This window comes from Rhipicephalus microplus, chromosome 1 (assembly GCF_043290135.1).
Source record: "Rhipicephalus microplus isolate Deutch F79 chromosome 1, USDA_Rmic, whole genome shotgun sequence".
Classification (NCBI taxonomy): Eukaryota; Metazoa; Arthropoda; class Arachnida; order Ixodida; family Ixodidae; genus Rhipicephalus; species Rhipicephalus microplus.
The window spans coordinates 51,197,281-51,224,880 of record NC_134700.1 but is presented as its reverse complement, the minus strand read 5'-3'; the positions used below and the strand labels follow the sequence as shown (position 1 = coordinate 51,224,880).

General features: G+C 42.5%; 2 protein-coding genes across 3 annotated transcripts in view; one reads left to right on the top strand and one right to left on the bottom strand.

Annotated features, from left to right (window-relative positions):
- The window catches only part of LOC142766515 (uncharacterized), a 204,486-nt gene that overhangs the window by 11,532 nt on the left and 165,354 nt on the right, over positions 1 to 27,600 (top strand). The window lies entirely within an intron of this gene.
- Positions 1 to 27,600, bottom strand: part of LOC142766267 (uncharacterized) — a 77,509-nt gene that overhangs the window by 48,912 nt on the left and 997 nt on the right. Inside the window, exon 1 of one of the 2 annotated variants that reach the window (XM_075867993.1) lies at positions 12,263 to 12,354. The exons of the other annotated variant lie outside the window; for it this stretch is intronic. Coding sequence (XP_075724108.1) covers positions 12,263 to 12,274 — 12 coding nt within the window. The 5' untranslated portion in view covers positions 12,275 to 12,354. Of the gene's footprint in view, positions 1 to 12,262; positions 12,355 to 27,600 lie in introns of those variants that run through there. 2 annotated transcript variants of the gene reach the window in all.

Below are 27,600 nucleotides of genomic sequence, written 5' to 3'. Positions count from 1 at the left end.
TTTCAGCGTCTATACGGGCACACTAACGCCTATAATTCATCTTCATTACCACGTGCCATTGTACTCTGGAACAATCTTCCTGAAAGTATAGCAAACGTGAAAGAAACCGAGATCTTTAGAGGCTTGCTTGAAAAACTGCCTCTTGAACTCTAGTTGTGTGCGCCTTACCTATTGTACTCCTGCTAGTTTCTGATTCTTAACGCGGTTGCCTCTAACACTGTAACGCTTCTTGTATTATATAGTTATGTAGTATCGTTTGGAATTGTATAACGTTATTGTTTGCTATTTTCTTTCATCTGTATCTTTTCTGCGCAGCCAAGTGCTTTTTGGCTTTTATAGAAAAATATTTCACAATTTTGTATTGCATACTTGCGTATTATCGTTCCGAATTATATAATGTTATTGTTTGCTGCTTCTTTCGTATCTTTTCTATTTTTACGCAGCCAGACTTTTGCATATGTATATATTTTCATCGCTCTTTGAAAATCAAAATGTACCCCCCCCTCACGCAATGTTCCCTCGTGGAACCCGTGAGGTACTTGTATAAATAAATAAATAAATAAAAAAAGGGCGTAAACGTTGATCAACTCTCACAGAAAGTGGCTCATTGAATTCGTCTTAATTGTTTTTTTTGTATGGCGACGGATCACAGCGTTTATCCTGTTATATTCGGTTTTCGCAGACGGATTTCCTTTTGTTGCCATTAGTTTCCGCTCCACTCGCCTTCGTGCTGCGCAGAGGTTCTTCAATTTCAAGTCAGGAGCAGGAAAATGGTCGGGAAGTTTCAGTAACCAAGTTGCCACTCGCTTGCTTTGCAACATATCTGCGAACAGCTGACCAGTGGATTTGTCCAACGCTTCTCTATAGGCATCACAGCGTGTTACATTGCAGCATTGTCGACCAGCAGTTCGAAATTCCAGGGTATTGGTGTAGATGGGGAAATGGTTGCTGTCCATCTGTCTGGAGCCGTGGTCGATGATACCAGAAGGTTCGTGGAGTGAAGTAGAAGGTCTATTGCACTCCATGAATCTGGTGACCTCAAAAATGTAGGTTTGCCATCGTTCGCCACACATAAGCAGGCAGCATCCGCAGCTGCTAGAAGTTTCTTGCCTCGAAAATCTACACTCTTATCTCCCTAGAGTGGACGGTGCGCGTTAAAATTACCACAGATTATTCGAGGAGCGGGACATTGAGTGCAAAGGTTCGTTGGGAAAGCCTATATGAAGACTTTCTGTCGTGGGCCTATGTACACCAATACCACACTCAATTTTCGGTTTCCCTGGCACACTTGCTCAGCAGCGACTTCCAGCGAGTTGGAACAAAGGTCTTGCACTGGTAAGGTGACGTGAGGTATTTCTCGCCTTATGTATATCGTTGCGCTTCCATTTGCAAATGACGTTATGGTCGGGTTGCCGTGTCGGGTGTACCCTGGGAGCCTCCTTGCATTCCGGAGACCGGCTTCTGAGAGGGCTGGAATCGGTATTAGAATGTCGCGTAAGAAAAAGTTGAGTTCGCACAGACGTTTTAGAAGACCGCCGCAGTTGCATTGCATTATCAAGGGCACTTTTGAAGGACGGAATAGACCAAGTGGGCGAGGCATTGTCACTATTTTACTGTGTGTATGTGGAAGCAGAGCAAAGTAACACTGACTCTAGCGCCAGGACTGCTTCCAACATGTCCATCGATGAACTCTTCGTCATCTTAGCAGCGTGTGAACGCAGCGCGGTGAACAGAGCGCGAATAACGTGCTCGAGGTTTTCTTGCTGTTTGCTTCCAGGTGGTATTTGAGGTGGGCCCTGTGCATCAGCATAGGTGCGCTTGGTGGACTCTTTCGTGATACATTTCTCACTAGCGTTGAGTACTTGCGTTGACTCAGTACCAGCTCTTGTCGGATTTAGGCGCGGAAAATTTCCTGTGTACACAGTGCCAAACCACCACGTTGTGGTGCACTGGACGTCTTCTTTGTGAGCGATGGTTCGTTAATAGTCTTCGGGCCGAGTACAAACGTCTTATTTCTTCGCTGCACAGCTGTTCGTGCTGGACATCAGCTGTAGCTAGCTGAATGGTCACCGCCACAGTTTGCACACAGAAGTTTTTCTTTACTTGTACACGTCTTAAAGTCATGCGGCCCCCGCAGCGCTTACACCTCTGTTCCCCACGACAGTGCTTGGCAACAAGTCCAAAACGCTGACATTTAAAATAGCGTCGCGGCGTCTCCACGTAGTCTACAAGCTCGTGTCTCATGAAGCCAAGGTTGATCTTCTCTGGGCGTTCCAAATGGGAGTGAATGGGAGAACTACAGAGTCAGTGCGCCTTCAGTCCCACTCAGAGGATGAGGTTTGGACCCGTAGTGTGATTCTTCTTGCATAGTATACTCCCTGAGGTCTCAGGTAGGTAAGCAGCTTTGTCCGAGTACCGTCTTTGGACTCTTTTTATAATGCATGTATTTTTTATGTAGCTGTGTGTTACACGAGCAGATATGGCAAGGCCGCAGATAGTGTTGATCTCTAGAAGCATATTAGCTTGGTGTTCCATCTCTATATCCAAGAGCAGGGCTCCCTGTGCTGTGAAGAGGCTCTTAACTGGGGCTCCACCGAGAATCGTTTGAATTTCAGAGTATAGGTCAATAGGGTTCACTTGCCTCAAGCTAGCTCCTTCAGATGTTGAAGCAATTATTACCGGAATGCCCACCGTCCTGTCTATGCGATGTCGCACAAGACAGAAACCACCGTCGTCTATGTATAGATATGTGAGGTTCGCCCCGTTGTGGTCCCCGATGACAGTTGATTCGTCCTCCAATTCAGCGCTGTGTTGTCGCTTGCAGTCAGGTATGCTTGCGCAAACCAGCTGGTGCTTCTGACCTGGTGTCACATCTTGGGAGGTCAAGGCAGCGCTCTTACTGATGCTTGTTTCGGTTTTTCTAGTGACGCGGCTATCAGCGCAGTACCCGTCGGTCACCAACACGGCAGGTACCTTTTCGAGTCTTCTGACGTCTTGAGCAGTGCTGTGCGGTAATATAAACAAAAATAACGATAAATGCAGACAAAGCTACTTATACATGCAGCACAAGCTTCGTCGTCTTCTTCCTCGTCCTTCCTTTACGCGTGCGCGCATCATAGTAGCTTTCTCACCTATCATGGTGAAATTGCAGAAATGGTGCTTCTATGCTGATCTGCAGATCATAGTATCAAGTTACGCCAGCGGCGACCACATTTACGATGGAAGAGTAAAGGAGACATGTGTACTTAGATTTAGGTGTAGGTTGCACAAGGCCAGGTTGCAGGTTGCACAAGCCCTCCACTATACGTCGTCGGTGATCTTCGTAAGATAGTTTTGGGAAGACAAACCCAACAAGCTCATGAACAATACTACTCGTCATCATAATTATGCCTAGATTTGTTGATGAGTTTTGTACAATATAGCAATAGAGCACTGTAAAATACACTGTATACAGATGAGAAGTAACATTAGCCACTTCAATGCTCGTCGCGTTTAAGCTGCAGAAAGCAGCTACATGAATCTGTGTACTCGCGAACTACAGAATTGCATTTATTGTGTCGTGCTAATGCCAAACATGTGATTCTGGGCACGAAGTATAGCCGGCTGCATGTTTTACATTCTCTTCTTAGTTTCTGCTATCATAATGCCTTCAATAGTATCATGGACTTGTATTACATGAGCACCACTTGTAAATTTTACTACAGCATTGACATTTCATAATACATATCATTTTTCTATAGGTCAACATCAATGTTTGCCCCTTTGGTAAAGGCTATTGCCATTAGTCGGTCAACATCGCTAATATATTCTGCATCAGCATTCACCCAATCATTTTCGCACGAAGACTTTTATTCGAAAAGTTTGAAGTGATTACCAATTCCGTGCGCCAAGCAGCCCTGAGATCTCATTTATAGAACTATATTCATTACACCCACTTAGCTGCTTAATGTATGGTGCTAATGTTTCCAAACTTTCCTCACATCGAGGTGAAATTTGACAACATAGTTTAGAGCGAGGTCTTATAAACTACTTCGACAGTTGCATATCTTTGTGCGTCCACGTATTGACACACGTGCTCGTTTTGGTTAAGCGTAGGAAGTGCATTTAGTTCAGTGATGTAGCAATTGTTCCCGCGAAAGTAGTAAAAGGTCGGCAAGGCGTGTTCTTGAGCTTATTGGTTCATTACTTGAGAAAACTTGGTATGGCGAAAAAACAATGGGATGAACTTTGAACTTGTATTTTCTTTTCGTTAGAGAGATTTCAAAGTAACGAGCCCCCCCCCCCCCATAATCTCTGACAAGCTAACAAGCATGTGTTTATCACGTACTTGCCAATTTGTGGTTTATTCTCGTCGCCGTCATTTCAAACATCTCGTTCAACAATTGATTTCTATGTGCTTGTATAACATCTGAATGTATAACCATACACTCAGATGTTAGTCGCGGCTCCGCATGTGTGCTTCTAGTAAGTTGATTCTGTATTTTTTGACCCATACCTCCATTCTCCCAACAAACCTCCCTTGTCCAGCTTCAATGTGGCGGAAATTGCTTGACCAAGTAAGAAAGGCCAGCCAGCCCGATGGGTCATGGGGTACTAATGTTTGTTGCTGGAGCAGGTTCATTTTCTACGGTCAGCTCAATTCTTCAAAAAGTGCCGGTGTGTGGACTTGTGTAGGGGCAAGTCAACATCGTATACGAGACGAATATGCGGCAAGATTCCGACACTGGTTTCAGCAGAGATCACCGCAGCTAGCAGTCAGTGACCCAATACTTCCATAACGGACTCACTCGCCTCATATATGGCTACGTGTTGACCGTTGTTACGTCTGTATAGTCAGCTTTTTTCTATTTATGGCACGCTTATCGTTGATGACATCGTTTTGTATATTAGCTTACAATTTAGCGCTTACATTTTTTAATCGCTTGTATTCTTAGCAATCTAACGGACGCACGTGATGAGTTTTCACACAAGGTTTCTTCAAGTCGGTTTATCATTTTGAGATAGGCAATGCGTCTATGTGTGTCTACTCTGTTTAGATAGAGAATATATTAATTCTGTGGTACCGCTCACAATGTTGTTCAGCTCAAGTGCAGTTGTTTACATTTCTTCCTGGCTCATAAGTTATCGGGGAGTACTTGTGATTTCCGCTTAAAGGTTCCCGTTGATTTATTTCTCAGGCATGTTTTGCGATTGCCTATTGTTTGCAAACCAACCCAACGCTTTTTTTCGGTGAACCCAATAAACATGCGGGATGTTTTGGCTCCCCTGTTAGCGATTATTCCACGCTTATAGTCTGCGGAAAGTGATCATACAGTCAACTTTCCGCTCTTAATCTCGCTTTTTTTGTCGGGCCATCAAACAATCTCTTTTTGTGCGGGTTCATCCTTAATCCGGCTTTAACGCTCCTGTAGCTTACATTACTCCTACTTTTTCGTGATTTGCCAGCGTCCTTGCTCAAAAGCCCGAAATCATGCGTAAAACGCTAGTACAGCCAACATATTCTTTGTTAATCCTCATTCAAATTTCTTGTTCTACATTTTAAATGTTTATTCTGAGTGTGTCGTAAGTAACACTCAATAGATTGTAACTCTTCCTCTGAATTCATTCTCGATCATGTTTTCGTGCTTATTTTGAGGAATGCGGTGGCTGTAGTATTGTTTTATATGATGGTTATGGTATCTACAATTGTTTAGGTGCTTGCTTATGGCACCCTAATTTTGGAACTGCAAGTGGGTGGTTATATGTGCGAACAAAATTGTTGTGATGAAATTGATACTTCGTTGATACTTCCTCATTTATTGCATGCGTAGATAATACAGCACGTCTTCCATTTTTTATCTGTGTTGGAAAGCATAGTACTTTGTTTTCGGACTTCCAATGGTCTGAATGTGCGCTAACACCCAACTGGAGTAATCGCTGTGATTACGAACATCTTCCAAGTACGACGCCAGTGGTGGTCGATGCATACCTTAGGGCCGTACATAGGCGTTTTTAGTGCTGAAGACACAGACGACACGCAGCCATTTCACCCTATAGCGCATGTGTCAGCCATTTTATTTATGTTTCTGTAAGCACCGAACACTTATTCCCGGTGTACACATCTAAACATGTTGCGTTCAGAAAACAACGCTTCAGTAATACCCTACTTACAACATGGTAATCCACCATAATAAAAGGTGTAAGGGGTCACACCAGTGGCCCCCGACGTCCGCGAGGTGAACAAAACGCCAGCGTGCGCCAGTTTAAATGGGATTAATAATGGCTTTCCGTGATCGGCTGAATAACGGCAGGTTCGTCTCGGTCTGATGCTGGCTAGCTGTCATCGGCAGAACACCGGCAAGCCCTTATTGGTTTATAGCCTAGAAGCCCCTATTTGCTCGACGCGGGTGAGCCCTGATCAGCCGAACGCCGGATATCACTCATTGCGCCAACGCCGACTACTATCATCGGAGCAACGCCAGCTAGCCCTCATTGACCCAACGCCAGGTAGCCGACATGGGACCAAGGTGGTTGAAAGTAGCGCAATATTGAATCACTGACATGGGGCCAATAATGCTGCCGAATGTTTCGACGCTGGGCTAAGACCAGCCTAATGTCGACATGCTGCCTAGAATATTACATTCAAAACCCTTCTCCAATCGTTGCGATACCTCACTGCGCTATGACAACAGTGTGCTATAGTGTTCCTTGTACGCGGGGCAACAGTCGCTGCAGTCTACGCGGCAACACTTTTTACTAGAACGTTGTTGTTACAGAGGAAATCACAACGGTAAACGAGGACAAGAGTGCATGAATTACAATATCTTCCACCTTAATCCAAGGCCTGTAAATACGTCTGCATTTTTTTTATTTTTACTGTACAATAGCCCTACAAGCTGAAAATACTGCAGCCATATACACGCTGAAACAATCGCCAATAATTTTCCAGAAAAACGGGGCTCATGCCTTACATAGGGATCCGTATAACACGAATGTTCAAAGTGTCTTTAGAACAGTGGCTAAGCGTTTATTGAGCAATCTTTCAGTAACTGCACCAATAAGAAAAGTCAGGTTGAGAACGGAAGGCAGCTCGAAACTTGCAGACACACCTCAAGCAGAAAACACGCTCTAAATTACCACACATAGGACGAGCGAAAACTCACAACTGTCACACATCAACACTTGAAGCGCGCGTTGTTCAAATAGAAAGAAAAAGGCGCGAAACGAACGCGCAAGTTGCACAGTACAAACGCAAAGAACTATAACAATTCTTGCTGTGTCGTGCGTCAGCAGCGTGCTCCTTCATAAACGTGGTTCTGGCAGCATACGAAGTTACCTTCGCCCTTTCCGGAAATATGAGTCTGGTAAGAGTTAACGCAGAAGAAACAACGCTTTTTGGAGGTGGCGCTTCGTGGAGACGATGACCCTTAGAGCACACTCAATGTGAGGCTGTCGCGCCATCTTGCCATTTATAACAAAAACACGCTCAAATCTTCAGGCTCCGTGGAATGCCAAACGGTTTGTGGTGTATATGTATCGCTTGCAATTAGCATACCAGACAACGTTGGCTCCGTGCCACAGTGGTTAGCACCGCGTGCTGCAAATCGAGAGGCTGCTGGTTTGATGCAGCGCGACATATGCCCGCCTTCTGGTTTTTTCTTTGTAATTTTTCTTGTATACTTGTCAACATCACTTCAGTAATGAAAGTACGTAGAGCCCTGGTGGACCCTGGCATAAAACAATTTCGTGGTAAAGGACCCTCTCTCGCGTCTTGCTTCTGGGTACTACTCAACTGTTTTGATGAATCTTGGACATTTGAGAAACGTGAGTGAGGTACTTGCAGCCGGAAATAAATGAGACACGGTAGAGGAAGCATAAAACAAGATATGCACAAAAGCTCCACTGGGTAGGCTTTGCAGCCATCACTGTCAAATGTGGTGATTCTCAAGAAAGAGAAAATAGTAACCTCAACATCTCCACGTAATTGATGCCTAATGATTTATACCTTAAGGAAGTTATACTTAAATATGTATATAAAACATTGCAGCAGGCGAAAACAGCGCCCATTGCTACTTTTCGTCGTAAGATTGACTTTAATGCAAATTGGTCATTCGCTGTTTCTTGATTTATTGGTAAGATTTTTTCTGTGTGTACACCAGTGTGACGCCTATTGTCACAGAAAAAATCTGTAAACATGGGTTGTAGCTCCAGCAAACAATTTCTGTATAGGTGTTTTTTTATCCCAAGAGTCCATCTTCCTCTTCCAGCTGTCTATAGTAAAAGTCATTTGAGATACTTGCATACTTAATTGGAGATAGGTGTTATTAGGTGCGCCTCATGAATTTTCTAGTTAATGGAGCCATAGAAGTGTGCATGAACTACACGTGAATATTGGTTACAGGTTCTCAGGAAATCAGCATAAGTTACAACAAATACATGACCATTGGGGTTAGTTCTGTTGTTATGTGATAAGTGTGTGTAACTCTTGTGGTTAGTCGTCTTTAAAACGTTCATTTCACACGGCTGTATACGAACTATAAATTGTATATACATTATAACACGCTGTGTGCGACCAACGAATATACGACAATACAACCACAAAAGAAGACACCTTAACTACTCAGTTATGCGAAAAAAATCGACCTTTTATTTATTAGGCATAGATTTCCTGAATATGTTCAAATTGATGTCCAACTTTTAGATGCTGAGGCTGTGTTCTGTAAGATTATGTGCAGCTAAATTTCAAAACTTACTAGCTATTTTTGTATAGGCCTTGTGTGTGGCCACGAAAGTGTCGTTGCTGTCCATGAAATATGCAAAGGCCCTCCGTGGTGGTCTAGTGAATAAGGTACTCGGCTACTGACTCCTAGGTCTCGGCATCAATTCCCATCTGTGGCGGCTGCATTTTCGAGGGAGATCAAAATGCTCTAGGTCCCTGTGCTCAGATTTGGCTGCACGTTGAAGGACACGGGGTGATCGAAATTTCTGGAGCCCTCCACTAATCGTCTCTCATAATCATATGGTGGTTATTGGACGTTAAACCTCACATATTCATCGATCAACGAACTATACAGAATTATGATAGCAATCTTGTTATTCCTATGGGAGACTTGAATTTGCTTAATATTGACTGGAACACCATGCACCACACTTCACAGTTATCAAATTGCTCCTATGCTCCATTTAGGCCGTCATCAAGGTCAAGTTATAACTTCTCCCATACAAATACAATGAAGTAGTGCTAACGTTCGTTCTCTCCCTGATACTCATTGATACTCCCTGATACTCCCTGATACTTTCCCATGATTCCCTCAACTTTGATATCGTGGATGGTATATCCGATCACGATATTCCAAAATGCCACCTACGCCTCAGTTGCACTGTTACCCACAAATCTGGTGAGGTTTTCATACCCTAACTTCAAAACGCAGATGATTCAGCTCTATTTACCTTCTTAGAACATCAATAAGAAGACTTTTATGAAATTACCAACGATAGTTCTTGTCATGTCAGTGAGCGCTCCCTTTAATTTAAACACATATCTCGCAATTCATGCGTCAATCCATATATAAAAACGCAAAAAAATCGCCGAAGAGATTTTTTTTGATCATGCTTTGTATTATTCATGTCATTCGCACAAAATAACATCTGAACTATTTTGTACGATCGACAATCTGAAATGAAAGACTTAGCAAAGCACAAAGACTTCCCTGAAACCTTGCTCAACTTTGCCAATAACTACGCTAGTCGGTTTTGAAACTATTTTCGCGAACACCCCATAGCAAAACCACATCGCGCACCAGCGGAAGAATTGGCACTCGCTGATAAATTTAACCAGCACTATAATGCAGTGTTCAGTAAACATGAGACACTTTCATATTTCCATCTACATAACTGCCTTTCACTTAATCATTGACAATAAGCCACTCCAGAATATTCATTCAACTACTCGCGCTAGATCTCAAGAAAACGAATGATCCGCATAGTATTGGAAATAATTTTTAAAGAGATACGTGGAATGCAATAGTAAATATCCAAATCTTCTTTTCCGCAAGTCACTTTCCACGTCAAACCTACTCGAATATTGCAACGTCGCTAAAATTCTGACGATTAATTAGTCAGGAGACACTAATGTACAACAAGCTGGACACCGTTTTCACTTACCAGCATCATGAAAATTTTTTAAACGTATTATACTCAAGCATTTTGTCAAATATTTGGAAGAAAAAATTCTACTAGATTTCACGCATGGTTTTATAAGATGCCTATTGACAGTCACTCAGCTAACAGAAGTCATCCACAATCGCGCTTTAGATGTTTACAACCGGTAGCATACATATCTACTAATATTCGATTTCAATCAAGTGTTTGACTGCGTGTTTCATGCCAAACTAATTGCAATATTTAGCGCTGTCATGCGCAATGGATCCCTCACTATATGAATACATAGCCTCCTGTGCAATCAATCACAGTTTGTGATTATCGAGAACATCTCTTGTGCTCCTGCGCCTGCGACTTCGTGTGTTCCACTGGGCTCCGTAATGAGCCCGCTGTCATTCTTGATTTTTATCGATATCATATCAAGTAAGATTGCAAAACTAAACTTTTGGTAGACTACTGTACAAATAAATACACAATAAATAAGATCGCGCTCTGCTCAATGACACACTCACAAAAATAACCAAATGGTGTGGTGCATGGCGACTGACCCTAAAAAAAGCAGTCTGCATGACAGTAACACGGAAAACGTGCGAGTCACTCTTTCCATACAAACGTTATGGTCGCCTCGTAACTATAGTGTCATCGCACAAGAACCTCGGCGTAACAATAACATCAAACCTTAACTGGACATCGCACATTAGCAATTTCACTTCAAAAGCGCTAGAAAACTTTTTTTTATTTAAAGGTGTCTGCGGTTGACGCCTAATAACTGAAACATCTGGTACATATGACATTTATTAGATCTGCTGTTAAATATGCTAACGTTGTATGTCACACTAAATGTCATACATGTAAATTGGAAGACATATCAACAAACGCAATTACATTTAATAATAAGAAAACCGGATACGTAACTCACCTACTTTTCTACAAACAAAGTCACGGATTTCAAATTTAGCCATTAGAGCAAAAAAAAGCGCGTCTAAATTTTTTCCATCAGATAAAATACAAACTAAAACTAGATGTTTTAAAATATATTATCTTTCATCAATCACGCATTGCCAACCTTATTTATTCATACAAAGTAAAGGAGCTCTTTTGCAATATTGATATCTTCTGGCTTCCTTCTTTTCCGTGCGTTGTTCATACGTAAAATAGCCTAGATTCATGCATAACTAACACCGTCACACAGCCAGCTTACGCTAAGTAATTAGAAGTGGTTATAAGCAATGAGTAAACAGCCCTTGTGTAAAGATTTTTTTTTCAGCTTACATTACCTGAAGCAACTTCCTTTTACCGACGTTTCTTCAGCTTCCACTTTTCTGAATAAAACATAATTCTAATTTTCCATGTGTTCTCGGTGCATATGTTGGATTGTTGCACAATTATGTTGGATATTTTAATCACATATCAATGTTCTAGATTGAAGTTTCAGCTTATTTCAGTTTGTTGCATTTGTTTTCTCTTTACAATTATGCCCATTTTAATGAAACATGGTTCTTTGTAAACAATACACCCACCTGTTATGGTGTCGACGTGTGACTAGCAGCATTGTAATTAAAGAAATAGAAGTCTAGATTACTCGAATTTATGCAAGTGGACTATAGGTGTGTTACATAACATAGTGTATATCCTGAAAACTTCGTTGTGAGAGAAACTGTGTTCAATAAGAACGTCAACCACAATGGCACAGTCGCTGTGGTGTTCGGCTGCTCACCTGACAGTCACGGCTTTGGCACCAGACGCTGTAGTCTCATGTCACTGTACACGAAATGCTCGAAGTACGTGTGCTGTTCAATATCAGTGATCGTTAACAAACGCCAGATGGTCGCCATTTCCGGAGCCCTCCACTACCACTCACATAGATTATATCGTAGGTTTGATTTGTGAAAACCCTAATCAGATTGTTAATATCGTTGTTAATATTATTATCTGTACCATCACAAAGGACACACGAATACACAATTTGAAAATGCTAATTCCTCACTACACATTTAACGCGTTTTCGGAAGGTTAAACAGTAACACGTGCATTGCCATCTACAATTATTTAAATCAAAACAGTAATTCAGACTTCCGGGCGACTAAACTCATGCATTACGCCAGAATTAACAGGCACTTACCTGCATAAGCATGTTTTAGCCGCAGGGCTGTTGCGTATCCTTGGATAGCTATGCTGAAGTTCTCCTGACGCTGAGCAGTGCACAAACGTTTCCAGGCAAGTGACGTGAAGAGGAGACTGCTTGTTCTTATAGGGGCAAGGAAGGTGCAATGTTGTCGAGGGATTTCAATGTGGCCCGTCGCTATGAGTGGTCGCGCGATTCACGCTCTTGTTTCATGGTTCGCTGCAAGCTCGTGTCAGATCGTGACGGTGGCACTGTTTACGCCATCCTGTTGCAGGGTATGCACGAAGGAGGCCTTCTTCTCGGACCACGCTGCTTTCTCACGTCGCATGTGCAATTAATTTTATTATAGCGAAGCATTTGTTGGCGAAGTGCAGGCCCTTTGAGTTTTTCTATCTATCTATCTATCTATCTATCTATCTATCTATCTATCTATCTATCTATCTATCTATCTATCAATCTATCTATCTATCTATCTATTTATCTATCTATCTATCTATCGATCTATCAGGCTATACCTGGGTATTCTCGTGGCCTCTCCATAACTAGGGGCATATGAAATTTAGTTTTGGAGAGTAAGATAGCTGTAGAAAAATTACTGGCTGGTTAAAACTTTGAATAAGAAGAAAATTTTGTCGTATTCGTCATAAACACCTTTCCTGCAGACATATGTGGTACATACCCGTATACCACGGTATGTTGCTATGTAATTGACAATGTCTACGAACGAACGGCGAGAACAGGCATCGCCAAAATGAATGTGTGAGTGTGTGTTGTGAAAACAAACAAATGCCAGCAGCGCTGACAAGACGAATTCAAGAAATAAATATGCGAATCTCAGCCTCACTAAAGCCTAGCATTATGCGTAGTAATCAGATATTCTACTACAGAGCCATGGCAGGTCTCGAAAGTGCTTTAGAAAACAGGGGGGGGGGGGGGGGGCTTACCCTTCGCCTTTAAGTGTTGAACGTGACAAGGATGTTCTGTTTGTAGAACGTACCTCTAACAATTAGTTTGTGAAATCTTTTTGACCTTCCTATGCACGCACTACGTGGCCTTAAGGGTGCAGTAGCATGTGGGCCTTCTGTAGTGGGTCACTGGCATCAATCTATGAATACAGCATGATAATCCACAGTTCTGACGCCCGCTGAAATTGTACGCATGTACCACGCTTTTTTACGGCAGTATTTTATGCTGTATTTGTGTAATAAGAATTCGATGTTCTGACGCCCGATCAAAATGTACGCATGTATCTTGCCAATTAACGGCAGTATTTCGTGTTGTGTTTGTATTATGATAATGCAATCTTCTGACGTCCAATCACAATGTTCGCATGTACCACGCTGTTTTACGGCAGCATATCGTGTTGTATTGTGAAGCATGTGTACAGGACACTTGTGTTTGTAAAGCATGAAAGTTACTTTCACTTCATTTTTAAGCATATGAAAATTATTTTCAGTGTATTCACAGGAAGAGACGTGGCTGTGTTTTAAGGTACAAGCATAGGCACCATAAGAAATCTTAGTTAAACTGTGGAAGGTGTTGTGTGTTTTTCAAAAAAACGTTTTTCAATCGGTTCATTACAAGCTGGGAAAACTTTTCTTTTTTTTTGAAGTAGCGAGAAATGACGTTGAGAGGAGGTGAGCTCGAAACCCTTGCTGCTCCTCCCCGTAGCGTTCGCAAGCCAAATCTCTTTCCTACCCTCCCCGGCATCTGACCAAGAGGTCACGTTTGCATGACATGCCTGAACAGGCCCTACCCCCCAACACACGTGCAGCTTAATTGTTGTTGTTAATCAGCGATATTCAGCGGTTTACTGCCTGTTTCTTCGGGATGGTTTGAAAACACTGGCTTAGACGTGGTAAAGTAGAGGAGCACAATGAGTGCATGAACGCATAGGAGCGTTATTTTCGCTTCCACAGTTGGCATCTTCCCAATGCGCTGTTCGCGGGGACACCAACGCATGCGAAATGCCGGCTCATTAGCCCTGCATCTCATTTCAATTCGCGAGAAAATATTAAAAAAAGACGCGCACAGTTCCTTATTACGCCTTATTATTTATCTAGAGTTTTATCTATCTCTTCATGAAACAAATTTCATAAACTACGCATGTAGTGTTCAATAGGTTTCGCCTTGTTACGTGCTACTGTTGGCAACGTCAGAGCACAGCCGTCTACGTAGAGGACCAACGTCACTGAACTGCCGTGTGCGTAGGGCCATTCATTCGTGCACGTCATGCCCTCATTCTCTGGGTGCACGCCCGCGAAAGGAAAAAGCAGCCTTGATTTTTAAATTTCACCAATTGTGGAGCGCAGCGTTGAGCGTTTTGGTAGGTGTGAATAACTACACACCATCTACGCATTGCGCTTCTCATCTCAAAATTTCCAGACCTCCTGAGTTTCCCTCCAAATTCAATGCATTTCTTAGCAAATTTCGGTGACTTTGAGCATACCTATCTATCTATCTATGTAGCCGCCTACGACATTTAGCTTTCCTAGCTGTTTTGCTAATGGTATCGATACCAGAACTGGTGTTGCGTAACATGACTGTGTGACGAGCATAATTGTCTAGCTATAACATAAATACTATGAGTTGTGTGTCATGAATGTCATAATCTATATTTCATTGTCCTGCTGCTCATGTGATGGATTAGTTCACATGACATTTAGCAAAAATGGCATAATATGACATGACTGCATGGCGCACATAAGTCAGACCCTCACGTAGAAACCATGACATGCATGTCATAATTTTCACGTTATGACTAGTGATGGCTATACACGCCCCGCTCAAGGTGCGCTCGCGCTGGTTTCGCAATCTTCACATATACCAAATTCACTGTTACGTGACGTCAATGAATGATGAAAGTATAAGACTGGTGCAAAAATGATAATCATGATATGAGTGTCATGTAGGAACATGACAACATACCATATTCCTGATGTGCTCGTGGCCCTTTCGCTAGCTTCACATATACCAAATTCGGTAATACGTGACGTGAATGGTCGACGAAGATAAATGACACGTTCAAACATGATAATCATAACACGCGTGTCCTTTAAAACATGACTATATGCTCCGCTCACAGCGTGATCACAGTCGTTTCGCTAGCTCCACATATACAAAATTTGGTATTACGTGACGTGAATAAATGACGAAGCTAAATGACAGGTCTGATTGATTGATATGTGGGGTTTAACGTCCCAAAACCACCATATGATTTGAGAGACGCCGAAGTGGAGGGCTCCGGAAATTTCGACCACCTGGGGTTCTTAAACGCGCCCCCAAATCTGAGCACACTGGCCTACAGAATTTCCGCCTCCATCGGAAATGCACCCGCCGCAGCCGGGATTCGATCCCACGACTTGCGGGTCAGCAATCGAGTACCTTAGCCACTAGACCACCGCGGTGGGGTTACATGACAAGTCTAAACATGTTAATCACGATATGGTGCCATGTGAAACTTGATTACATGCTACACTCACAGGGTGATCGCGGCCGTTTTGCTAGCCACCCATATACCTAATTTGGTGTAACATGACGACGACGATGGTGAATAACACGTTTAAGCATGACAATCATGACATAGCAGTCATGTACAGCATGATGTAGGTCCGCCTCGTAATGATGTGCTGATTTCTAGGTGACATATCCCCTTACCTCATCCATGCTTTGCATATCCAGGATTTCCACTGTACGTGGGATCTGGCAAATTCGGTCATGGTATTTAATAAAGTTTTTGCATGATAGAGACAAAATGAAAGAAACAAATGTACAATAACATGGTGACAATGAGCGCTCAAATGTTACTAATGAACACTTAAAAACTAACACAGAGTGAGTTTTTCAGATCGTGTTATTCAAACAATGTTTGGGTGAGGTGAAACATCTCTCCAAGATGGAGTACCAGTCAGGCCTAAAGTCTAGGTCGTCGTAAATGTCTTTGAGGTGAATAACCATTTGAATGAAGCGTGTGTTTGAACAGTTGGTGTGTTCTGCATTGATGTCCTGCATACGTTTTCTTCATAAGCTGTGCATACTAATGAGGAAACAATATAACATATGGCACTTATGAGGTGATATTGGTAGAAGATAAAAAAGAGCCGTTGGTGTGTGGTAGAACACCCGCTAGCCATTTCAACGACCTGGGTTTGATTCCCCTTCAGGCAAAGGATTTCCGAAAAATTATTTGCATATTTCTTAGTTTTTCTAAAACAATCAATCAATCAATCATTTTATTTCCTTTAGATAACGTGGAGTACGGGACTAAAAGCTCAAGAGCTTGACGAGGTCCTGACCCCATTCACAAGTTGACAAAGCAGCAGGAATGGCAGTCAATCATGTACAACAAATATGAAATAAACATACAGGTATAACATCACAAAAAAGTAATACAAAAATGAGTGGGCACGGCGGACCAGCTGCGGGCATGTGGCCTCACAAGCCATTTCTCTGCTTAATGCAGGTGCTCGTTTTTGGTTTGACCGGAGCGACGTATCATCCAAACTTCTGTTCTACCGGATCTACAAGCTGTCAAAACGTGCCTGTTCCTTCCACGTGGTTTCTTAACACGGGATCACCGACGGAGGCTTATCAAGGAACCTTTCTTCTCATGCCAGCCTTGGTCACACCCACGTCAACCCCAGCGCCACCTGCACGTCATGTGACATCGGTCGACAACTCTATAAAAGGACGACTGAAACTGCACACCTTCAGTGGGCACGGCGGACCAGCTGCGGGCATGTGGCCTCACAAGCCATTTCTCTGCTTAATGCAGGTTAGTTATTACTCTGCTTCGTTCAAGAGCGATTACCGCTGCCTTTTGGTCTTGCCGTGCCCACGGCGTTGTGCTAGTATCGCTTACGAAATGTACTGTGCATGCTTGCTTCTATTGTGCGGTGATGTTGAGACAAATCCAGGTCCCGACATAGAAAAAATGCTGCAAGAACTACTGGTAGGACAAACCAAATTGGTTGAAGATGTGGCGGCTCTTAGAACACAGCAAAATAACATGGAAAAGATTTTCGCTGATTGGGGCCGTCGGTTCACTGAATTAGAAAAACGTGCTGCTCGTGTTGATGATCTTGAGCGGACCGTAAAATCTCTAGAATCCAAAATTGTGGACTTAGAAGACAGGAGTAGGCGTTCTAATCTGTTGATCTTCGGTCTTCAAGAGGAAGCCGGTGAAACGGAAACTGAGCTTAAGCAAAAAGTTGTTACCAATATATTTTCCGAGAAATTAAATGTAAATTGTAGTTCGATTGGAAGAATCCATCGTCTAGGGAAGCCGGGTAAACAAAGACCAGTTATCATTTTTTTTCAAAACTTCAATGAAAAACGTGATGTTCTAAAAAACGCCTACAAGCTAAAAGGGACAAGCTTTTCCGTACAAAACGATTACTCGCGTGAAACACTCAGAAAACGTAAATTGCTATGGGACAGTGCGAAAGCAGAAAAAAAAGAAGGCAAGAAAGTCGCTTTGATCGACGAGAAACTGCGAGTCGATAACGATTACTTTATATGGAGCGATCCCACCAACAGCAGGGTTAAAATTCATAACTATCGTAGCACTTCAAAAAAGGACTGACTTCCTCCACCTCGTGATTTCCGAATTTTGAACATTAATGCACGAAGTGTTCTTAATAAAACTGATAAGCTTGAAGCGGTTATTCTTGGGCATAACCCACACGTGGTCGTCATCACGGAAACTTGGTTGCATGACGAAATAGATGATACGGACGTCTTTCCCTCTGATTACCGTGCTTTCCGTCGTGATAGGCATACAAGGGGTGGTGGTGTTGCTGTATTGGTGAGGCAAGATATCACCGCAGTTCTCCTACGTCAGACAGCTAATCTTGAAACGCTTTCTTTAAAAATTTTATGCCGTAATACATCTTTTCTATTATTTGCTGTTTATCGAGCCCCTGATTCCCCTCCGCAATTTCTTCAAGATCTGCATGAACACATGGCATCTTTTGTACACAATAAAATTTTTTTAATAGGTGATTTCAATCTACCGGGCATTGACTGGATTCGCGGTACATATAGCGCTGATGTGAGCGTAAACAATGAACATTTGCGTGACATTATTTTGATGCATAACTTACAGCAAGTGGTTACTGAGCCTACACGAATTAGCGCTGCTTCTGCTTCAATACTTGACCTTATATTTATTAGCCAGACTTTTCAAGAGTTTTCTGTCTCTGTTGAACAAGGCATTTCTGATCACGAACTTGTGGCTTTTTCCTGTACCATCGATCTTCCCAAGTCTACTAGTTGTAAAACTGTTTCTGTAAAGGATTATTCACGTGCCAATGATGTGAGCGTACTAGATTACCTTGATGATAGTCTGAGTGCTTTTGGGGGACATGACGCTGCTAAACTTTGGGACGAATTTAAGAATATTTGTATGCACTGTATCGACAACTTTATTCCAAGCAGAACTAAAAAAACATCCAAACCTACTCCCTGGATGACACGTGAGATAGTGCATGCGAAGAGAAAAGTCAAACGTCTGAGACGACGGGGTATTTCTCGTGACGAAATCGTACCATGCCAAGCTAAATTAAACAAGGCTGTTAGGGCAGCTAAACTTCGTTACTTTCAATTTACCCTGCCTAACTTCATCCGAACTGCTCCCAGCAAGTTTTGGAGCTTTCTCAGCAAAAAAAGTAAACCAGTTGACCATATTATGCACGAGGGCAATCCTGTCGTCACTAAACAAGAGATCGCTGTTCACTTCAATGCTTATTTTAATAGTATATTTTCAAACTCGCCTGTTCCCCGTTGCCTGAATCACACATTGGTGAAGGATGACTTTAGTTTTGTTTCTTTGCCTGGCGTCTTTTCTATGCTGTTGAATATAAAAACAAAATCATCACCCGGGCCTGACAACTTACCAAACGTGTTTCTTCACAGATACGCCGAAATGCTATCGCGTTTTCTTGTTATCATCTTTCGTGCATCACTATCTTCAGCAGTGCTTCCGAACGACTGGCTATCTGCTCGTGTCATTCCTATCCTAAAGAAAGGCGATCCATCATTAGTTCAAAACTACCGCCCCATATCACTAACCTCCTCTTGTTGTAAACTTTTAGATCACATTATTGCTAACGAAATCACTAGGTTTCTTGATGATCGAGCTATTTTAACTCCTATGCAGCATGGATTTAGGAAGGGCCTCTCCACTGTAACCCAATTAACTACTGTAATTCACAGTCTCGCTAGCGTTGTCGACAAATCAGGACAAACTGACGTCATATTTCTGGATTTTAGGAAGGCGTTTGATCTCGTGTCACACGCGAAAGTAATCGAAATACTTGTTCATCTGGACGTTCCCTCATACCTAGTAAATTGGATTTCTGCGTACCTCACTAACCGTAGGCAATTTGTTGCAATTGATAATTGCTGTTCGAGTGACCTTGCTGTTACTTCTGGAGTTCCCCAAGGAAGTGTTCTTGGACCTTTATTATTTAATATATACATTAATGACATAGTTGACTCTATTACTGAACCTGTACAGATAAAATTATTCGCTGATGACTGCTTACTCTTTAATGAAATTACCTGCCAGCAAGACCAAATCACCCTAAACTCTAACCTTCAAAAAATTTTAACATGGTGCGAACGCTGGGACATGCAGCTTAATATTGATAAAACAGTATTTATGAAAATCACCAAAAAAATTAATAAACTTTCGTTTACGTATAATCTTGCATCCATGCCTCTTACAGAGGTTGATGAATATAAGTACCTGGGTGTCATCATAACTAATAATCTCAGTTGGAACTCCCACATCTCTCACCTTTGCGACTCAGCCTTCAAAAAACTCTGCTACCTCAGACACAAATTAAAACATGCTCCTCCCGAGACCCGTCTAACCGCTTATACCTCTCTTGTCCGTCCTAAGCTTGAATATGCAGCTATCGTATGGGATCCTTACACTAAAACTAACATCGATGCGCTAGAAAGGATCCAACGTAAAGCAGTAAGATTCATCTTCTCCAAATATCGCACCAGTGACTCTCCAAGTGACCTTATGGCCCAACACAACATTCAGTCCTTGCAACTAAGAAGAAAAATTCACAGGCTTAAATTTCTATTCTTACTGTATAATAATAAATTGTCTCTTTCTCCTGAACCTTACATAAAGCCTCTCACTGCTCGCCGAACAAGACATCGCCACTCTGCCACATTAACGCCTTACAATACCAGAACCAACATCTTTAAGTATTCCTTTTTTCCTCGAACAGTAGCCGACTGGAACAGCCTACCTCTTAGTACACTCAGCAACACCGACTCTATCGCATCCATTTCATCTTAGATCTAGCCCTTCCTCTTTCAATACAGTGATCCAGTATTTTTTCCCCCCCTTTTTTTTTTTTACTAACTCCTTTGTACATTGATTAGATAGTTCTGTATTGTTTATCTTCTCATATTGTATATTATTTTTCTTTGTATCACATTTCTTTTAGTGCTCATTTACTTGTTAGTAGATTCACTTTGTTGTTGCTTTGTATAGATCCTACTTGTATATATTCTTGATATTTGCAGACTTTGTACTTTTGTTCGTACTTTTCCCCTCCTGCCTGGGCCTATTAAGGCCTGCAGTATTCCTAAAAAAAATAAATAAATAAATAAATAAATAAATAATAAATAAATAAAAATTTATGAAAACAGTGCTAAAATAAAAAGAGAGTAGTTAAAATGTATGGACATGAAGTGGCATGAACTTGAAAAGCAATAATAAAAAGGAAAGAATGGGCATAAATTCTGAGAGATGTATCTTTGAGGATAATGTATCAGTTGAGCGAAGTGTTTAATCTGACAGTTTTGTTTAGAGGAAGGATTGAAATCTTTGCGGTTTAAAAAATTTAACAAATAAGGTAGTCTGTAGGACAATGATTGTTTGTCATAAAAGGTTCTTGGGTTCTTGAATGATGCATAAAAGTTTCTTGAATGATGCATAAAACTCTGTTTTGAATAACGTGGAGCTTCTCTAAAGTTCTGCTAGTAGGAAGAACAATTAAAACGTGACACAGCCTAACGCACAAAACTGGCCTGCACGTCCCTCGGCAACATTTATGTTAACTAAACGCCTAGAGTTTTACATGGCTGGCACAATGTTTATGTTTCCAGAGCTGCAAGTCAGTGATTCCTGTCATAGCATATGCTTTACCCCGTGGCCAAAAAGTGATCCCTCTCGTATTTGCCACAATAATTTCTAGTGCACTTTCTCCAGCCACGCTTCATTTTCACTAACCGAAAATTGTACGAAGATTACGATATTACTTAACGCGAAATATACGCGCAGCTTCTTCTTTAAGCAATGCTAACTGCAGCCACATGCACTGCGCAGTTGTAGAAACGTAACATTTATTCGCTACATGTTGCCACTAAAACTGCCAGTGCTCAAGCTATGTGCGTTCAAGGTGCCGCGAACTAAGCGGAACGCCTACAGACACTTTACCACAATCGAAGCCTGCCGCACTGCATGCGCACAAACTTCGACCATAAAGAACGAAAGCGAGGGGTAAGGAGACAGCCTGCGTGACTGAGGAAGAAAACGAGGCTGCAGTCGCTCTTGATATCTACAGACTCCTCGTTTACTCTCTCGTCTTCGATCTATCGGTTACGCCTCCAACGCAGACAGCGAAGCCGCATGACCCAGGAGCACACGCCTTGAGATCAGCTCTCACACACAAATTAGCAATGCCATAAGCGCAAGGTCATCGGCAGGGTTCTCTCTTGGGGTGCAAATGGCTGGTGTAGGGCGAAAGCGCTGCGGTAGCTTGGTTGGGTGCAAGTGCTAGTGATGCTTGAGGGGGACAACTACCCCATTTGTTCCCCTTACTGACGCCAATGCATAAGTGTGCGAAATAAAATGAGTAATAGATACTGACAAACTTGTTAATAATAAGGTAAACAAGAAACAATCCAGTATGCTTCCATATCTGACTCCTAGCTGGCATAGGATCCAGTGTTTCCAATGAGTGCTAATTAATAATAACATACTGATGTCGATGCGACTCAAAAGAATTCACAAGTTAGGATACTTGATTGTGTGGTGCCATCATCACCATATCATTTCTAGATCACCGCTCCGCGCCTCTCGTGCAGCTTCGACACCGGCCGCTGCCCCGTGCACCGTCGCATTCGCTGCAGAGACTTGGTCGGCTGAACTGTCTGTCCCGGGTGATTCGACGACCTCAGCTGGGCCAGCTGACCTTCCTGCAGACTCCCCGCCTGTCCCGGCACCTGTGGAGGCCCGCGACACCACTCACACTATGGACCCAGAGCCCGCTGTGACACTGCCCGCCATCAGTTTCCCCTGCTCACCGGTGCCTGCTGCTCAAAACCTCGTGGACTGCCAGCACCTACTAACATCATCCTCGATGTGTCCTACAGAAGTTCAAGCCCCTGAGCATGCACGGCTGAACGTGCATGATGCTGTGACCATGTCAGGAAATCCCGAGGGCCGCACGCCTGGCTCACCACAGGTGGAGCACACCATGCATGCCCCAACAGATGCGCAGTTAAACCATCTGCCTACCACTACGTACGCGTGCTTGAGCATTTCAACGCCGTCGACGGCCCAGGACAACTGTGACGCCACATACCCGCCGCTCGATCTCGCATCACCAAACGTCGGTTCTAGCTCGAACAACGCGACGACTCATCGGCGTACGCCTGCGCGTTACACATCGTCAAAGGTCGGAAAAAGCAATCTATCAGTGCCCTCTGAGCCAGCTCGTTGTCACTGTAAACCATGTCGCACTTCATCGGTCCAAAGCGCACCGTTTCCAACTTATCTGCACCCTACTCGGCCGACCAAACGGCCGCCGCAGCCGGTAATGTGCCACCGGAAGCGACGATACCAGCACGGGAAACACACTACCAGGGTTGACCGCACTCCCCGTCGACGTTCCCACCAGCTCCAACAAGGAAGTAACACTAGACCCTCTGGACTGGCCGTACTACGCTCATGCTACAGTCCATCTTTTAAGCATCAGTGTCCGAGTGCGCGTGACAATCGACCGCAACGAAACGGCCCGTGTGTGTTCTCGGCCCTTGACCATTTTTCGCCTTGTCGTTGGTACTCGCTATCGACAAAAGTGTCCCTTCATCACGACCCTCGCCCGCTCCTTTCAACAGCGTGCCTGCGTAGCCACCCTCGTCCGCTGCGCCATTCCCAGTGTCGCCCGCCAGAGACCCGCTGCTTACCGATGGCCCATCAACGTTGACAACCTGGACTTTCCAAATGAACACTTTATGGATTGTCGTTCATGTATACAGCTTTTGTCACTATCTTTCTTTTTTTTTCATATGCCTTCAAATCGCGCAAAGCGCTAGGGGGGGGAGCCCTGTGGTGCCATCATCACCATCATCATTTCTAGATCACCGCGCCGCGCCTCTCGTGCAGCTGATGCTAGCTCGAGCGGCGCGAGGATTAGAACAAGCTAGCGCCCTGGGTGTGTCGGACGCTGGCAGCCGCTGCGGCTCCACTTCAGGCATGGAATAAAGTGGCGAGAGAACGACACGACCACGTTGGCCGCCGTCCCGTCTTCCTCTCTCGCTACAATTGCAATCATATTACGGAAATTCAAGCTTGACAGAAAGTATCTCTTGGTTTTGTTTTTGAGTGTAAAACGTCCTTAAAGTAAATAAAGAAGGCTAGCACTAGACAGTTCTCTTCAATTCTTTAGAGAATAATTTCTCGCTGCAGTTACGCTACACCAACGTTTTTTTTTGAGCCATGCTTGCATGGCATTGAAAGATTACGTCCCTCAATAAAATGAGACAGATGTCTTCAAATGACGTTTTCTAAGCCTCTAAAGAAAGCTCAAAGCGGGCAAACAGAAAATGCACAAGGTTGTGTCACACAAATACTCAGATAACACATTTCAAACAGTGCACATTCATGTACCACATCATTCATACTGAACAGCTGATGATCGCGGTACTCATGTCTTGCAAACAAGAGTGCCCAAGTTGTTGTTTTGAGCTTCCACGCATGGCATTAAATGATTTATCAGTGTGTTTGGTGGTACAAGTTTTCTTCTTCCTGATACTTGGCTGGCCTAATACAGAGAATGTGCACAATAGCAAATAATTCTCCACGCTTTGTTTTGTGCACTTCCATCTGAACCATTGAAAATGGCTTGTTGCACGCTTGCGTGTCCAGCATCATCCTTATTGGACAGCTATTTATAACGATACTCATGTCTTGCAAACAAGAAGGGCTTTTTTAGCTTCCCGTATCGCTTTAAATGGTTCATGAGACTGTTGTTGAGGCTCGAAAATTCTTCTCTGTGATAATTGATTGTGTTTATCACTGAGATGGTAGAAAGAGGAAAAAATTCTCTACGCTTTTTTTTCGTGTGCTTGCATATGATCCTTTGAAAAGAGTTTGCTGTACGCATGCATAGAAACATCGTCTTACTTGACAGTTTGTCACAGTACTTTTGTTTTGCAAAAATAAATTGCTCGAATTTTCATTTCAGTTTTTACATTGTTTAAAATTCTTCAGACTGTCTTAGTGGCGAAAGCTTTCTTCTTTGTGATAAGTACTTCACTTTGGTTATCACAGAGAAGGTTCGCAAGAGCAAATATTTCACAATGTTTCATTTCGTGTGCATTCATCTGACCTTTCCAAAACAGCTTGTTACAGCTTATTTCACGTATGCATGAAACCTTTCTGCCAAGCAGAGAACTCTATATGTGTTGCAGTACTTGTGGTCTTGAAGCAAGATGAATACCTTAAATTTTCTGTACGTGTTTTCATGCAAGGGTTCACATTGAAGCATACAAAACAAAGTGTGGAGAGTTATTTCCTCTTGTCCAACTTCTGAGTGATAAACACAGCCAAGTATCACAGACAAGCATTCTTGTGCCCCAAAAACACTGTCATGAACCATTTCAACAATGCGTGGAAAGTCAAAATGAAAAATTGAGCCCCTTTTGTTTGCAAGACCTGAATACCATTGCAAATAGCTGTCCAATGAGGATGATGCTCTACATGCAAGCATACAACAAGCCGTTTTCAAAGGCTCAGATGGAAGTGCGCATACAAAGCATGGAGAATTATTTGCCATTGTGCACATTCTCTGTGATAGCACAGCCACGTATCAGGAACAAGAAAGCTTTTGCCACTAATCACTCTTGTCAACCATTTCAAGCAATGCGTGGAAGCTCAAAACAACAACTTGAGCCACTCTTGTTTGTGAGACATGAGTACCGTGACCATTAGCTGTTCTGTTGAAATGATGCGGTACATGAATGCGTACAACAAGCTGTTTTCAAGGGTTCAGATAGAAGCACACAAAACAAAGTGTGGAAAATTATTTCCTCTTTCCACCTTCTCTGTGATAAACACAGCCGAGTATCACAGACAAGAATTCTTGTACCACAAAAACACTCGCATAAACCATTTCATGCAATACGTGGGAACTCAAAATGAAAAATCGAGCCCTTTTTGTTTGCAAGACATGAGTACCGTTGCAAATAGCTGTCCAATGGGGATGATGCTGTACATGCAAGCATACAACAAGCCGTTTTCAAAGGTTCAGATGGAAGTGCACTAAACAAAGCGTGGAGATTTATTTGCCATTGTGCACCTTCTCTGTGATAGCACAGCCACGTATCAGGAACAAGAAAGCTTTTGCCACTAAACACTCTTGTCAACAATTTCAAGCACTGCGTGGAAGCTCAAAACAACAACTTGAGCCACTCTTGTTTGCGAGACATGAGTACCGTGAACATTAGCTGTTCTGTTGAAATGATGCGGTACATAAATGCGTACAACAAGCAGTTTTTAGAGGTTCATATGAAAGCACACGAAACAAAATCTTGAGAACTATTTGCTCCTATTTAGCCTTTGAGCAATAAACACTGCCAAGTACATTTCACGAGCAAGCAAGCTTGTGCCATCCAAACGCTCATTCAACTTTTTAAAGTAGTTTGTCGAAAATTAAACTGAATATTTGAATCAATTTTGTTGTAAGACTTGAGCATCCAGAGAAATACTTAGTTGGCAAGTGGTGAAGATACTTTCATGCATACGTACAACAAGCTGTTTTCAAAGGCACAGATGGAAGCACACGAAACGAAATTTTGATCATTATTTGCTCTTATTCTGATTCTGAGGAATAAACACAGCCAAGTACCGTTCACAAGTGAGCCAGCTTGTGCAAAGCCAACCAAACTCTCAGATCGACCATTTCGAGCAGTGCACGGAACATTGATCTGAATATTTGATGTACTTCTGTTTCAACAACACCATTATTTCAAAATCTTATTTAACGTGTTTGTCTGTAATTATTCTGTACTTGTATAGATTATTGACTTTATTGATGTCTTTCCGTGTGTGTGTTTAGACCAGAGAGCGCAATTGCTATGCCAGAACAGAGACGCCTTGCCCCTCGACTGTGTCGTGTGTACCTATGCCTCGAGCTCCAAGCTGTGTAGAGCTCATTCGCACTCTTCCTTGGTAGTCCTGCATGGCCCCTTGTGCTTTGTGCCTTGGGGCAATGACAGAGCACGTGAGCAAGACTTGGTCTATCTCTCCTGAATATAAGGTCTTTAATCTTCTTGTGTATGTTCATATATTAGAAATTTACTCAATCATTATTTTATGTTAGAGGTTTCTCATAGAAAGAATATTCATTGCACAAATACAACATTTAAAATATTGTTTTTTTATAAACTGAACAGCATTATTTGTGCAAATATAACACGTGCACAACTAAGGTGATTAAATGAAATTAAAGTACTTTGGTAGTTATCTAATATACTTATATGTTATACTTTAGCACATATTTGCATCTCATGATATGTACTAATTAAAATTGGTTATTTCTTGAGGTTGTGTACAGGCAACTAGTGGAGCTGAAAAACTGAGTATTTTTGACCCTTCAACGCAAAAAAACAAAAATGTTTTGCGCGCCTAGGTATTTGGTCTAATAAGTTTATTCATGTACTACATTGACTATGAAGGTTGACATTGAGCCTTATCAAGTCCTATGTATGACCCCCATTCAGCCCCATGAGCTCCTATATTGTGCTAGATGGAACCTGAATACCATACCCATACTCTACATAGCTCCTACATACCCCTATATGTCCTGCCCAGGTCTCATTAAGCTCCTACATACAACCATGTAGGTCTAGTATAACACCTATCTACCCCCCCTTAAGTTCCTGTACAGCTCCTGTATTAGCTCCTGTAACTCCTGTATTGAATCATATAGAGCCTGTATGTAATTATATAGGTTTTTCAGTAGAGACCCAACGGTATCTATAGAATGCACGCCAACAAATTGGTTAAGGTATCTAAGTGG